The 14,661-nt window shown below is 36.5% G+C and overlaps 1 protein-coding gene and 1 long non-coding RNA gene across 5 annotated transcripts; one reads left to right on the top strand and one right to left on the bottom strand.

Moving 5' to 3' along the window:
- Nucleotides 1-2,968: 2,968 nt before the first annotated feature.
- Nucleotides 2,969-14,469, top strand: LOC122035895 (DNA topoisomerase 1 beta-like). Of its 4 annotated transcripts, none has more exons than XM_042595049.1 (16): nucleotides 2,969-3,319; nucleotides 3,968-5,272; nucleotides 5,459-5,653; nucleotides 6,335-6,415; nucleotides 10,596-10,655; nucleotides 10,772-10,866; nucleotides 10,997-11,153; nucleotides 11,316-11,441; nucleotides 12,312-12,392; nucleotides 12,461-12,551; nucleotides 12,636-12,790; nucleotides 13,219-13,287; nucleotides 13,366-13,455; nucleotides 13,550-13,653; nucleotides 13,728-13,896; nucleotides 14,049-14,469. In XM_042595049.1, exons 2-16 carry the CDS (start codon nucleotides 4,007-4,009, stop codon nucleotides 14,115-14,117), a joined length of 2,808 nt encoding a protein of 935 aa, XP_042450983.1. In that variant the 5' UTR covers nucleotides 2,969-3,319; nucleotides 3,968-4,006; the 3' UTR covers nucleotides 14,118-14,469. The 4 variants fall into 4 exon arrangements, with proteins under 4 accessions (XP_042450983.1, XP_042450984.1, XP_042450985.1 ...); XM_042595050.1 differs by having other exon boundaries at nucleotides 4,035-5,272; XM_042595051.1 differs by lacking the exons at nucleotides 2,969-3,319; nucleotides 3,968-5,272; nucleotides 5,459-5,653; nucleotides 6,335-6,415 and adding an exon at nucleotides 9,482-9,500.
- On the bottom strand, nucleotides 7,530-10,290 carry LOC122035897. Its single transcript, XR_006127276.1, has 2 exons — nucleotides 9,032-10,290; nucleotides 7,530-8,720 (listed from the first exon to the last, which is right to left on the bottom strand). It is a non-coding gene; the product is annotated as an uncharacterized LOC122035897 (long non-coding RNA).
- Nucleotides 14,470-14,661: the final 192 nt, after the last annotated feature.

Below are 14,661 nucleotides of genomic sequence, written 5' to 3' on the forward strand. Positions count from 1 at the left end.
GTCCGATTGGACTCTTTGGCTAAACAGAGAGACCGAGTGAAGATTGAGTTTCTGATATCATTCCTCAATCTGACCTAGCCGCTCTTGCAAGCGATATCCTCAGACTTTAGAAGAGACTCGGTTTGTTTGACAGTTAAGCGTATTAAGGGCCTCCTATTCAATGACTCAACATTCTTTTTTGTCATTTTGTGTAACAACTATGAGAGAATCAATGGAATATTCCTTGTGTCAGTTGTACGATAGAAGTTTCTATGCAGAAATTGCAGATCCATTTTGGAAAGGTGTTAGAGCATCATTATGGTCTGTCCATTTTTAGTAATACATCAAGATTCATGTAGAGAGAAAAATTAACACGTGCAAACTCTACACATACACTGTCCATTTACTACTCTTCATTGCTTTCCACGCGATCATTCACTGACTTGGGTGTTGAAGTGTCTATCCCAAGGATCCTTCCTTGACTTGGTTTTTGCCGTTCCCTTTGACATGCAAGACCTCTCGAATTTATCTTTTTTCCAACTAGGAGTCTTTGCATAGTCAACATCAAACCGCTTACTCAATGTGTCATCATCCCCACTTTTTTTAGAAAGATCAACAATTGTACTTGAAATCGTCTCCTATTGTACGAAAAAAGGGGAAGATTTCACAATAACAAATAGAATCGATACCCGAACACTCATCAAATCCAAAATCGCCTTGAAATTATGGAATTCATGACTAAAAGTAGAGAGATAAAGAAAAAGAAGAAGAAAACGAGACACGACAATTTGGAATCTATTGACTATGACATTTTTTATTATTTGCTCTTCCAGTTTGACTGACATTTTTTATTATTTGCTCTTCCAGTTTGACTATATATCGACGTCGATGTGACCATCGTCGTTCTAGCAAAATCCGTCCCCTTTGTATTTTCTATGCGAGAATCTCCATCGCATCTTGTCAATACGAATGACCAACAAAGGATTCATGATGGACGGTGATAGGAATTTGCGTATTAGGATTCTTTATCAATAAAATAAAATAAGATTTGTTAAAAAAATAAAATAATTTACTTGCATATATTTTATGAATGTAATTATTCTCACATTATGCCATTTTTTAAAAAGTAAATAAAGGAGGGAAAATCTAAATTATATTTTAAAACTAAATTATAATAATTTTGAAAAAGTAATTATTGTTAAAATATAAATTATTTATCAAGAAAGAAAATATAAATTATTGTATTGATAAAAAATTGATGTAGCATAAATTAATTGTCTAGATTAATTGATTAAAACAATTAAGTAATTTAAATAAGTTTAATAAAAAAAATGATATAAAAGTATAATTTTTTAAACAATAGGATTTTAAAATATTTTTAACATAAAAGTGTCTGATATGATAAATAAAGAATTTTTTTTTTAATCTAATTTGTATTAGGTAAAAATAAGAGGGCATTTTATATTTTTGTTATTATTAATAGGATACTTTATTTTTAAAAATAAAAAACTATCTCACCAGATTTTTTTTTTAAATATAGTGTACTGTATAATAACTAATATTTTAATAGTTCGAGCAATTTAAAATAATTTTACTTTACATTAAAAGTCACAGCTATTTTAATAACATTTAAAATAAAAAGTACTTTTATGGATTAACCGTAATAAAAATAACATGAGCTTTTATTTTTTTATTGTTTTTTATTATTTTTAAAAATTCTACTTAACCTCAAAACTTTATTAAATTTCGTTCTTAAACTATAGGAAGTAAATGCAAAAATCCAAAAATAAATTTGGTCAAAAATCATAAATTTTAGGAATCACTCGTATTTTTCTTTTTTAAAAAATTACTCCTCCCGCTAGGTTACAGGTTGTATGTATAATATAGTATGCGAATATGAGTAAATTAGTGTCTTAAATCTATAAATTGAACTTAATAATAAGAATGAGTCAGGTCATGCGACTCAAGGGATGTAGTAGTGGAACACAAGAGTGAGGCTCGAGAATCCAGTAACAAATTATTGTAACAAACTTTTCCTCATAAAAATACTATTGTAACAAACTTTCCCTCATAAAGATTTAATTTAATTTTTTATATCATACATTATATTAATAAAAATAGATATTATATTTGATCTTAGCGAAAAGGCGGAGAAAGATATTCTTTCTAATATCGTCGGTCTAAGGTATTTATAGAAATTTTTTTGCTCATGGTGTTATTAATCTTAAGATATGAGACTAAAAAAATCATGACAGTACATATTTTTTATATAAAAAAGAACATTAACGTAATTTTATTTTAAATTTCATCAAAATTAGTTAGTAAAGAATTCAATTTCTTTAATAAAATAGTAAAATAGTAAGATATCTATTGATATAATATTATTGGTTAGAAGTTACTGGATGACTTTTACACTATGTAGTAACTATCGGATAATTTTTACATAGTATAGAAGCTATTCGATATGTGATTTATGATTTATATCATGCAGAAACTACTCAATAGCTATTGTAATATGTACGAGGTTGTTATTACACCATGTTTAATATTAATTAAATATTTGGAATTTTAAAACACTATTTATATCAAAATAATATTAATAACTTAATCAAAATTATTTTAACTTACTCAAAATTAATTTAAACAGTTATAGAAATTATCACTTAGCTTCATAAATCTTAAATTTTGAATTCACTTTAAATACATCAATAGCTATTAGATAATTTCTATATAGTATAAAATTTAAATATTAAATCTTAAATCCTTTAATTTATATATGATTGTAACGATAAGGTTGAATCGAAAGATATTTTTGAAATAAAATTATAGGAGGGACGTGTATTTAATTTATTATTTTTTAAAAAAAAGAAACGACGCTATGTAATGTTTATATTTTTGCCCAAAAACTTTTGGTCGTTAGAGAAATTATCTGTGTAAACAATTCGTGAAAATGAAGGGTTTATCTGCAAACTTTATTCTAATCCTCCAAAACAATAAACTGATGCTTCATTCAGTGCTGCGAAGGAAAGGCGAGGGCGAATAAACCCGACGGCGGCCAGCCGATCGACACCGATTTCTTCATCGCGCAGCAAAAATAAGCACCGAAATCGATGTAGATTTCGGACGCAAAGAGCAATAAGCGAGAGAATCTGAGGGAGCGGGTGAAGGACCAGAGGCAAGCTGGAGGATTACTCATCAAAACCCTAACCGCTTCCCCGACTTATAAATCTTAAACGGCCGCAGTAATCGCACCTCGGAATTTGCTACTGCTTCCTTTCCTCTTGCTTATCCGCGTCATCCCAGGTTCCGCCTCTAAGAAGCCAGTTTGCCGGTTCCATCGGTATGCTAAAAATAGTATATTATTGATTGGGTTTACGCATTTTTAGCTGGTTTCAATATGATTTGTGCGGATTTGCTGCTCCACGGTGAAGATTTTTTTTTTTCAGCATTGATGTAGACTTGTGTGCGTTGTGTTTCATGTTTTGTTCATTCGTTCGAGTATGGTGTCGTGGTTGAGAGTCGACCTGGTGGTTATAGGTGTCATTGTTAGGCTCTGGTTGTTCACCTTGCTTGTAGAAAATGCATATGTTGCAATAACATTCATATCATGGTGAGGATTCATTTTAGAGTACACTAACCAATGAAAAATGGTTGAATGTGGTATTCAGAGTGAAACATTTGTGAGGTTTTAAGATTTAGATTCAAATTTCCTCCCTGTGATTGATGTTATGCATGAAAATTTTGGTTGCATATTCTTAATCTTGAGCTAGCAATACTTCGGAATTATACATGTCAGCTGGAAATATGACAAAAATACTTGTAAATTGAGCAGCAAGCATACTGATTCATTTATCTATTTACTGATCCAGCCTTGACTTCTTGTCCCGTCGCAAAAGATTGCAAAATTTTCTTCACTTGGTACCATGGATGTTGACGTCATCTTTCCTACCTGACGTTTAGCCTTCTAAATCTTTTTTGTGTATTTCAGGTAGAACCTGATCTATTTGGTCAAACTAAGATATAGCTAATGTCGGTTCATGGTTGCATCAATGCAGTTATGAATGACAGCGAAGAAGATGATGATGCACCTTTGGTTTTTAGGAGGGCAAACTCTTCATCAAAGCAACGTCACTTGAGCTCTACTTCAAAGAAGACTGATACTCAAAAGGATGCCGGCTCTAATCTTGTTTCTAACCAAATTGCTCAGAATGGTGAGAGCTCACATTTGCAAAATGTTAAGTTACTCTCTAAGGCATCTAGTGAGAAGCCTCCTTTGGCTCGCCCAAATGTGGGATCTTTGCAACCTGCATCCCACAATAAATTAATAACCAATGATGCAAATCTGAAACCCAAGGATGGATTATCTGATTCAGATGATGATAAACCATTAAGCCATACACTTAACTCGACATCTGTAGCTGTTCAGAGAAAACGTTCCATGGAAGTAGAGAAAATATGCATGCATTCTAAAGGGGATAACTTTACAAGTGGAAGTGCAGGAAACATGGATTTGAGCAAGTCAAACATAAAAAGTGAGAATTCTGATGATGATAAACCATTGAGTTTGAAATACTCTTCATCTGGTATAGTCAACAGAAGTGCCTCATTACAGGCCGTGAAGGCTTCTCAAAGTACAAAGCCTTTACCTCTATCTGTGAAATTAACTTCAAAGACCAAAGAAGAATCTGATGACTCGGAAGATGAAAAACCACTTCTTTCCAGGTTTCAGTCCAAGGCAATTGGTGGTTCATCTATGAAAGACTCCAATGTAGCTGAGAAGTCATCTTCCAAGTCGAAGTTAAATGGTTCTGACAAGAAGGACAAAAGCAGTGATGAGAACTCTGCCAAGGGTGGTCAAAAGCGGCCCCTTTCTGGTGCCAATCCTGCTGATTCTTCATCAATTAAGAAATCAAAACTTTCAGATTCTTCAGCTTCTGTGAAGGTTAAACAGGAAGATTTTGTTAAGAAAGAAAGTAAAACACATGATAATGATCACTTACCAATTGCACAAAGAATGAAAAAAACAGTGTCATCTAACAGTGCATCAATCAGCAAGAATGCATTGCACAAAACTACTAGCTCGTCACTCAAGAAGAGTAACGTTAAAATGAAGAAAAAGATGAAGGATTCTAAATTTTCCAAGTCATTGAAGATGCCTCCGGGTTCTGGTGGGGGGCAGAAATGGACTACCTTGGAGCACAATGGTGTTATATTTCCTCCTCCTTACAAGCCTCACGGGGTTAAAATGCTATATAAGGGACAACCAGTTGATTTGACACCTGAACAAGAGGAGGTTAGGTTTAAGATGGTTACATTGCTTCTTGTTTGAGGATTATAATTCTTTCTCTACTATTGTTTTACTTCATACAATAATTGTATTCTATTGCACTCTTTAAAAAAAGTATTATTTCCTTGTCAAACTCCAGACCATGAACTGAAGACTCTTTTTCTTTAACATATGGGAACTCCCTGGCTGTAGGTTGCAACAATGTTTGCTGTCATGAAGGACACAGATTATGCTAGCAAAAAGCAATTTATTGAAAACTTTATGCATGACTGGCGACTTATGCTTGGTAAAAATCACATCATTAAGAAGTTCGAGCTATGTGATTTTACCCCAATATATGAGTGGCATCTAAAAGAGAAGGAGAAGAAGAAGCAAATGACTTCCGAGGTAAATTACAGTGAAATGTCCACAAAATTATGGCAATTATTTTATCAGACAGAAGTCACAGAACACATAAGCACAATGTTTTATCCATTTGGCTCTTGCATTAATATGTACCAATAATGGGTTCATGCTATTTATCTGATTGCGTTTTTTAATAAAGCTTGGGGAACTGGTGCTGATAAAACAATAAATTTGTACAAACTATCAAATTCACTTATTTTTTTATTGTCGTTTACCCTAATTCATACTCCATAACTGATTAGATATCCTTGGATTGCAAAGATGTTATTTCTTTAATTTTCTACTATAACTTGGCATGATTGGTAAATTGAACTTTGTTTAGTAATTCCATTTCAAACTATTCTAGCCTTCTTGAATTTTAACAATACATGCTTTGTACACAGATAGGAAGAATGCAAGAATAGCATTGGGAGGAGCTACTTATGATAATGTGAATAGTGGCTGTCATTCTGCTTTTGCTTACTACTGGATCATGTTTGCAATAAACTTAATGTTTTCGTTGTTATAGTTTATAATAATTAGAAAAGATATTATTGTAAGGAACAAATTCAGTAGTAATTTATTTGATTTTTTGTTCACTTGTATTCTTTTTCTTGTCTCTTGAATCAAGTTAAGCATTTTTTAATAAGTAGGAATAACTATGTATCTATGCATCTAATGTAGGAAAAGAAGGTTGCAAAGGAAGAAAAATTGAAACAAGAGGAGAAATACATGTGGGCTATTGTTGATGGTGTGAAAGAGAAGGTTGGTTTTAATGCGTAGTTTCATTTGTGTTATCAAGCTATTTGGTAGCCAGTTTTATGATGTATTGATGGAAAAAAGCTTACTAATTTTACTCAAGTTTATAACTCATGTAGAGGTGAACTCATATACGATTCACGGTACATTTAACTCATACATCATTCATGGTTATTGATCCTGTCTGAAATAGGTGAGAGCTAGACTACCGATAAGGTGTTGTTGATGTTGACCAAGTCTCCATGACTAGGAGGAAGAAGAGGCTGGGTTGTCTTCTAGGTTGATTGAATCTCTGGACCTCCAAGAAAAAAACCAAGAATAGGGAACCGAAAGTGCATGAGAGTTCTGCTTGCAAGGCTGCTAGAAGACAGAAAAAAAAGGAGAAAGAGCATTAGAGGGATGGCTACCCCGGGCCCCGGCCTTCCACTTCGACGTTCAAGTCAGATCCCGATGATGGAAATGGAGAAGATGAATAGTGTAGTAAAGTAATATATATCTCTGTAGACGTGTGTGTACCTTGGCCCGCGGGATGAGACTTTTTATAACCTGAAAGGAGATGTCACATCTGGGACTGTCAGAGGGGATGATATCGTGAATTGGTATCAAATAATCACCGAACCCCTCTAAGCTAATGAAGCATAGGGAATGATCCGGATCATCTCTCTCAAGAATGTAAACGATGTTTATTATAATTGGGGTTTTGGATTTTTAGTACTAAATTTAACAAATAAAGACAATGCAAGAATGAAACCAAACCTAATGAATGGAAGACAATACAAGTAATGGAACCTAAACTGACCTAATCACTGCATTAAAGAGAAGCAACCAGAATTAACAGAATGGAGACTAATAAGAACAAAGCTAGAACTATCCAAATTACAAAGATTAGATGCATGAGGGATCAACCAACCATTCGTCACATGGAAGGAGATCTAGTCAAATCCATGGAGAGGAATAGAACTAAATAAGAACAAGAACTAATAGAAGCAAAACAGATTCAGATCCACTTAATGCCAAGAACAATAAACAGAGAATCAATTGCACAGTAATCGAAAATAGCTCATGAACCAACACAAGCTCAAATTCAGATCTCCACTCAAGGAGCTGGCAAACATTCAGATGAATTGAAAACAAGGAAACAAATCTAAACCTTCATATAACCCAAACAATTCAGATCTACGAAACTAATCTGGCAACACAACTAAACGAAGCTGGAAATGGAAAAGACAGAAAGGCATAAATGAAATTTGAGAGAAGTGATAAACCAAGGTGAGTTGGAGGAAACCCCAAGCACTCACTGAATTGGACGAAGATGTCCGGACCTTGCAGATGATGAAGAACCGATCAGATCAGATGATCTGATCCAGTGACACAGCTGAAGCTAGAAATCGATTCAGAAATCAGAGGGATCAGAAGCAAACACTTCTGATCGTTCAGCTGGGTGCGGAGTTTCAAGGAAGAAGATCATCGGCTGAAAGACGAAGAAACCATATCAAATTCGCTTGCTTCTCCTCTTCTCCGTTTCTTCTTCACATGAAGCTGCAGCATAGTTGGCGATCAGTGATGAATCAAAAGGTTGAAGTGGTGTCGTCGGCTGGTGATAGGTGGATGATGATCGGAGGAAGGGAAGCGCCCTTGACCTCCGTTCACTGTTGACGAAGGAAGGTGGATCGGGAATGCAAGCTCATCCGCCTCCTCTGTTTTGATGCGATCCCTGTAGAAATTTGGCAACGACTAAAAGATGAAGAAACCATATCAAATCCGCTTGCTTCTCCTCTTCTCCGCTTCTCCGCTTCTTCTTCACATGAAGCCGCGACAGAGTTGGCCATCAGTGATGAATCAAAAGGTTGAAGTCATGAAGTGGTGTCGCCGGCTGGTGATAGGTGGATGATGATTGGAGGAAGGGAAGCACCCTTGACCTCCGTTCACCGTCGATGGTGAAAGGTGGATCGGGAATGCAAGCTCGTCCGCCTCCTCTGTTTTGACGCGATCCTTGTAGAAATTTAGCGAACGAAACACTGTGGCTTCTCCCCTTTAAATCTGATCCAGATCTGAATGAACGGTCCAGAATGCTTCGGATCTTGATCAATGGTTGGATCAATTCAGATCTAGATCAAAAGCTCCAGATCTTGTTCGATGGCTGTGATCTACTTCCCCTTGGCTTGGATGGAGTAGATCTTTGATGTATGACTCATATTGCTCTTGATTTTGAATGAACAATTCAGATCGCTCCAAAGCTTGATCTTCTCATTTAATCTCAGAATTGAGCTCAATCCTGGTTGATCAACCTCAAGTCCTTGTCCTTTGATGCCTACAAAGATTATATTCTAATATTAGCATCAAATATCGAAAAAATGAGATAGTTTGAAGTTAAGTCTAAGAATAAATGCAATTCATGAAATATGATGTAAATACGAATTTAACCTATGAGGTGATCATAAAAGCATGCATATATGAATCAAAATATTATAGCAAAATTGATGGTTATCAGTTGACTGAATCTCTGGACCTCCGAGAAAAAAGCCAAGAACAGGGAATCGAAAGTGCTTAGAGTCCTACCTGCAAGGCTGCTAGAAGACATGAAAAAAAAGGAAATAGAGCGTTAGAGGGATGGCCGGGTACCTCGGCCTTCCACTTCGACGTTCAAGTCAAATCCTGATGATGGATATGGAGAAGATGAATAGTGTAGTAAAGTAATATGTATCTCTGTAGATGTGCGTGTACCTTGACACGCGTGGCGGGATTTTTTATAATTTGAAAAGAGATGTCACATCCGAGACTGTAAGAGGGGATGGTGTGCGATGATGCGCTTTTTACATGATGTTATGTCCTCGTATGGGAGATGTTCCATCATCGTATTAGAATGTCACATTAATCATATTTGGTATGTAGAAGATCTCATGGGATCATGCTTCGTCCACCATACTATTCCATGTGTCAGGTTAGTGCACGTACAAGAGCATCTGAATATCTGGGTCTATGAGATGCATCAGGTCATAGTGGAGGTGAGTCAGAGCGTCTAAATGGCAAGGACGATCAGACATGAGCTAGAGATTCGGTCAAAGAGTTGAGCCCTTGGAGTATCTGATTGGTAAGCAGGCCCCTGAAGTATCTGATCGGGAGTTGAACCTCTGGAGTATCCGATTAGGGAGCTAGGAGTCGGGAGCCGGGAGCCGGGAGCCGGGAGCCGGGTTGGGATTAGCAAGGCCAACTAGAGAGCAGGGTCGGCGGAGCTGACCGGAAATGCTCTAGATCAATGGGGTGGTAGAGCCAAACAAAGATGCACCAGATCCGATTGATAGAGGCGATCGGAAATTCATGGGATTTGCAAGGCCGTAGACGGCTACGGGTGACTTAGAAATGGTGCCCTAAAGGCTTGATTTACATGGAGCACCGCAAGGGGTGCACGACAGTAGTAGCTCGGAGGCATATGACAGCGAGAGATTTGTTGGAGATCGGCTGGTGGGGGTGCGGAGATCCATGACAGAGATCGATGTCAGTAATGGCAAGCGATGAGATTGGCATTAGTCGGGTAGTGTCTGCACGGAGATCTGTTGCTAGCGTGACTGACAGGAAGGGAAAAGGACCAACAGTCTGACCGGCAGCGAAGCATAGCGAAGAAAGGGGGAGATCGGCCTTTGTCCGGAGATCAATGGTCGAGAAGGCGTTGCCCGGCGATGGCGGCAAGGAATGCCATTGCTTGAGGTGGCGTGGCTGGCGGTGTGGCTAACAAGAGAAGAGAGGAGGTGGTGGCTTCGTTAGGAAGAAAGACAGCATGAGGGGAGCAGAGAGAAGGATGGCAGTGTTTGAGAGGAGAAGCCAGTGGCTAAGGAGGAGATCCGGTGGAAGCGGCCAATAGCGTGATCCCATCGGCTGAGACAGAGGGGGGGGGGGGTTTGGCAGCGTCGCGCGGAAAGAAAGAAAAAGGGCAGCCTTCTCCTTTTCTTCGAGGAAGACAATCCCTAAAAAAGGGAAAAAGGCAATGAAATCCCCAAAATACACCCTTGTCCACATGGTTTCATCTTCACCCCACATCAGTCATCAATTGAACACCTCCATAAACTTTGTTTCAGTGCTATATACTAAATACTGGAAATGCCTATATACTAAATACTGGAAATGCATATTTTACAAGTTATAACCATGTGTTCTCTTTTATTTTATGCTGACCACTATTGTGTTTTAGGTTGGGAACTTCAGAGTCGAACCTCCAGGGTTATTCCGAGGCCGAGGAGAGCATCCAAAGGTCACACTCTCATGTTTTTATATCTAATTTATTGGTTTCTAGCTGTCTGGGTCAATTTAAAATATCAAGTTATCCTTTTATACTGCTGAACGACTGTTGGCTTGCTGTGATTATAGATGGGCAAGTTGAAACAGAGAATTAGGCCAAAAGATATTACAATCAACATAGGGAAAGATGCACCAATTCCAGAATGCCCAATACCTGGTGAAAGGTAACATAATTTGAGGGAATAAAAGTTTAATTTGGCTTGCACCAGACCAGATCAAACTACTTACAGTTTGTGAGGGTAAAATTGAATATACATAAGACCATTCTTATATCAACATTTGATTACTTGCCAGATGGAAAGAAATAAAGCACGATAACACTGTTACATGGTTGGCATTCTGGAATGATCCAATCAATCCAAAAGAATTCAAGTATGTTTTTCTGGCAGCGAGTAGTTCATTAAAAGGGCAAAGTGATAAAGAGAAGTATGAGAAAGCCAGGCTGCTGAAGGTAACAGCTACTTTTCCCTTGAATTTACTAGCAGCATGAGTTTTGACCTGTGTACTGCTCCATGAACAACAAATGCAACTTGCTACAGTTAGTCAAATAGTCTTCATTTTAGAACATCAGATATTGTTGCATTATTTTCATATCATGCTGTTTATATTGCAGGATTATATACAAAATATCCGTGCAAACTATACAAGAGATTTCAATAGTAAAGATCCAACTAAGCGACAAATTGCAGTGGCAACTTATCTTATTGATAAGCTAGCACTTAGGGCAGGCAATGAAAAGGTACCAATTAAACATCAAAGTTTAACTAGGTTCTTTGTTTGTTTATGTGTGTATTTTTTTTTCTCCTCTTGTGATTTTTGTAAATTTTTTAATCTTGCCTCTCATTTCCTTCTATTTTTCAATTATCTGATTAGCTTCAACCAATGTTTAAAATCTCATTCCGAACCACCTGGTGTGGGTGAAACATTTCATTTTGCCCGCCAACTGGCACCGGCACGCTTGATGTCCCACGGCCGCCATGGGCACGTCGCGCGAGGGGTGATGGCGGCATTGGCAGCCCAAAACATAAAGTGCGAAATTAGCTTTTAATTAAATAAAACTTAGGTTAATAATTTCAATTAATTCCTAACTATAATAGGGATAATTTAAATAAACTTAATTAAACCCTAATAAAACTATATATATATATATATATATAATTTTTTTGTATTTTAAAAATATTTAGATTAATTTTTTATTTTTATTTAATATATTTTATATTTAAAAAATATCGAAACCATATCGGCATGATATGATACGGTATCGAAACTATATCGTTCCAGTTTGGAATTAAAATTGGGCACAGATCTAGATTTTAAACCTTGGCTTCAACTGTCCAGCTTCAAATTAGATGACACTAGTTTGACTATTTTCATTATTGCATGCATAGTAGTTGGATTTTCTTTTTTTCTTTCGACTGTTAGATAAGTCGATGAAACCTTCAATATTATCTTATGTTTATACACTGAAATGCTTGCTATAATTCCAAGTTTAACTATGTTATCACATTAATCCTAGGTGTATATATTATTGCAGGTGCGGTTAATTAGAATTACTTTGTATGGCAAGTGTTAACTGATTATCCCTTTTGGTATGAAAATTGTTATACAGGATGATGATGAGGCTGATACTGTTGGTTGCTGTACTTTAAAGGTGGAGAATGTTGAGCTGGTCCCTCCAAATAAGCTGAAGGTAGAATCTATTGTGTACACCGTGTCTCATCTTTTTGCGGAGTGGTCTTAACATTTTGATTTCTCTAGTTTGACTTCTTAGGTAAAGATTCTATTCGATACTTGAACACTGTGGAGGTTGAACCACCTGTCTATAAAGCAATTGGCGATTTTCAAACCGGTGAGACATAACTGCGAATTTTTTGTTAGCCGAGTTTCTATCAACCTTATGTTTGGACCTTAATTAACCATTGTATTTTGTTAGCTAAAAGGAGTAATGGTGGTAAGAAAGACAAGGGTGACGATCTGTTTGACTTGTTGGACACAAGCAAACTCAACACACATCTCAAGGAACTCATGCCTGGACTTACTGCAAAAGTTTTCCGTACATACAACGCTTCTATCACATTGGATGCTATAGTAAGAAAGAAACTGAGATCATAGTTTATGTTGATTTTCAGTCCCTCTGTATGCTCAAGGTTTTACAGTCTCCATCAGCTATTTTGTTTGACCTGCTTTATCGTTTTAGTTTTGATTGTTGAAGAACAATGATGGTGTTTGATCAAAACAATTGGCAGCTCATATTGAATGAAAAAAACACCTGTAAGATATTTTGGAGGTGATACACATGTTTTCATGAACAGAACTACTTTCTATTGTTGGGACATTTTTAAGCATCCAAAATACCGTGCAAATTGATTTTTTTTCTAGTGCTATTATACCTTTATGGATTTATATGTGTGTCTTTTTTTCAGGATCCTTTAATACTTTCATCAATAAAATCATGATACAGTTTCCTAGGTAAGCCATATCAGGATGACTTATTAGCTATTTTCATCACGACGCAGTTAAATAAGGAAACTAAGGATGGCACCGCACCTGAGAAAATTGCAGTCTATCAGCATGCAAACAAAGAAGTAATTTTTGTTCTTATTCTCTTTTTATTCTTTAGCATTGAGTCGTGATCATGACCAATATTTTGTGTTCCGAAACAGGTTGCAATTATCTGTAACCATCAGCGCAGCGTCTCCAAGTCTCATGAAAATCAGATGTCTAAGTTGAATGAAAAGATAAATGATTTGAAGGTCCCAAGTTTTTGGTGCTTCAGTAAATTACTCAAAAATTTTGTATAGTTTCTCCACGATTTTCCTCACAAGTATACCAATGTGCTGTAAACAGGCACAAAGGGAGGAATTGTCGAAGGATCTGAACAGGGCTAGGAAAGGGAAGCCTCCACTCAAAGATAAAGAAGGAAAGACGAAGAAAAACTTGGCCCCTGAAGCGTAACCAACTTCTGAACTGTTGAATTTGGATCTCTGTTTTGAAATACAAATATCTGATGCATCTCAACTTGCAGGATCGGAAAGAAGATTGCTCAGCTTGATGCAAAGATAGAAAAGATGGAAATTGATAAACAAATAAAAGAGGATCTGAAAACAGTTGCACTTGGTACATCAAAAATCAATTACCTAGATCCGAGAATATCGGTCGCATGGTGCAAGAGACATGAAGTTCCAATTGAGAAGGTACACAGCTTCCTACTTTTTTCCTGAGCATCACATACGTGAAGCCAGCTTTCCTTGGTTAAAATTCGTGTCTTGTAATAGTCTACTCTATTGATAGGAATGCGATGTCATTTCGACTTGTGTTCTAATATTTGGCTTGCCTGTCTTTCCAGATATTCAACAAATCACTACTAGCGAAATTTGCATGGTCAATGGACGTAGATCCCAACTTCAGATTCTAGCCCTGCTTGATTCATACACCCAGTAGACAAACTTTCAAGCTATTCAATTTTCAGATTCAAGGAAATTCCATCAATCTTGCTAGTTTGCTAGATTGTTCTCTAAAAGACTCGCAGAGATCTAGAAGAATAGTTCGCTATACATGTTTTTCGATTCAAATTATCAAAGAACTCAAGTTTGTATTTCCGTATATGCACGTCATATATCGATAGTGAGATGAACTGGTGGCCTTGGCTTTGGTTCTTTCAGGCACCAAAACGTAGTTGATGCTAGCGAGGATGATGTTATTGTCATTAGAATGTAACTTTAATGCAAACTCTTTGAAGATCTTCTTAAGATGATTTCAGTTATTAAGATGGACATTAATAAAAATTTAGTTGTGTATGAAAACTTAGTTCTCCTCGCTTTTATTTTGCGATTGTACTGGCTATTTCTAGATAATTCAGTTTGAGTCGGAATTCTACTGTAGTTATACTACGTGCAAGCATTAATTGTGTGAGTTTAAGTCGGGATTCCAGTTAATTGTGTAATCCATATCGAATGATG

This window comes from Zingiber officinale, unplaced genomic scaffold (genome assembly GCF_018446385.1).
Source record: "Zingiber officinale cultivar Zhangliang unplaced genomic scaffold, Zo_v1.1 ctg125, whole genome shotgun sequence".
NCBI lineage: Eukaryota > Viridiplantae > Streptophyta > Magnoliopsida > Zingiberales > Zingiberaceae > Zingiber > Zingiber officinale.

Coding starts and splice junctions, on each gene's coding strand:
- LOC122035895 (XM_042595049.1), top strand. CDS start 4,007: ATGTCGGTTCATGGTTGCATCAATGCAGTTATGAATGACAGCGAAGAA. Junction 10,867..10,996: donor TGCCCAATACCTGGTGAAAG/GTAACATAATTT, acceptor ATTACTTGCCAG/ATGGAAAGAAATAAAGCACG. Junction 13,654..13,727: donor AAAAACTTGGCCCCTGAAGC/GTAACCAACTTC, acceptor CTCAACTTGCAG/GATCGGAAAGAAGATTGCTC.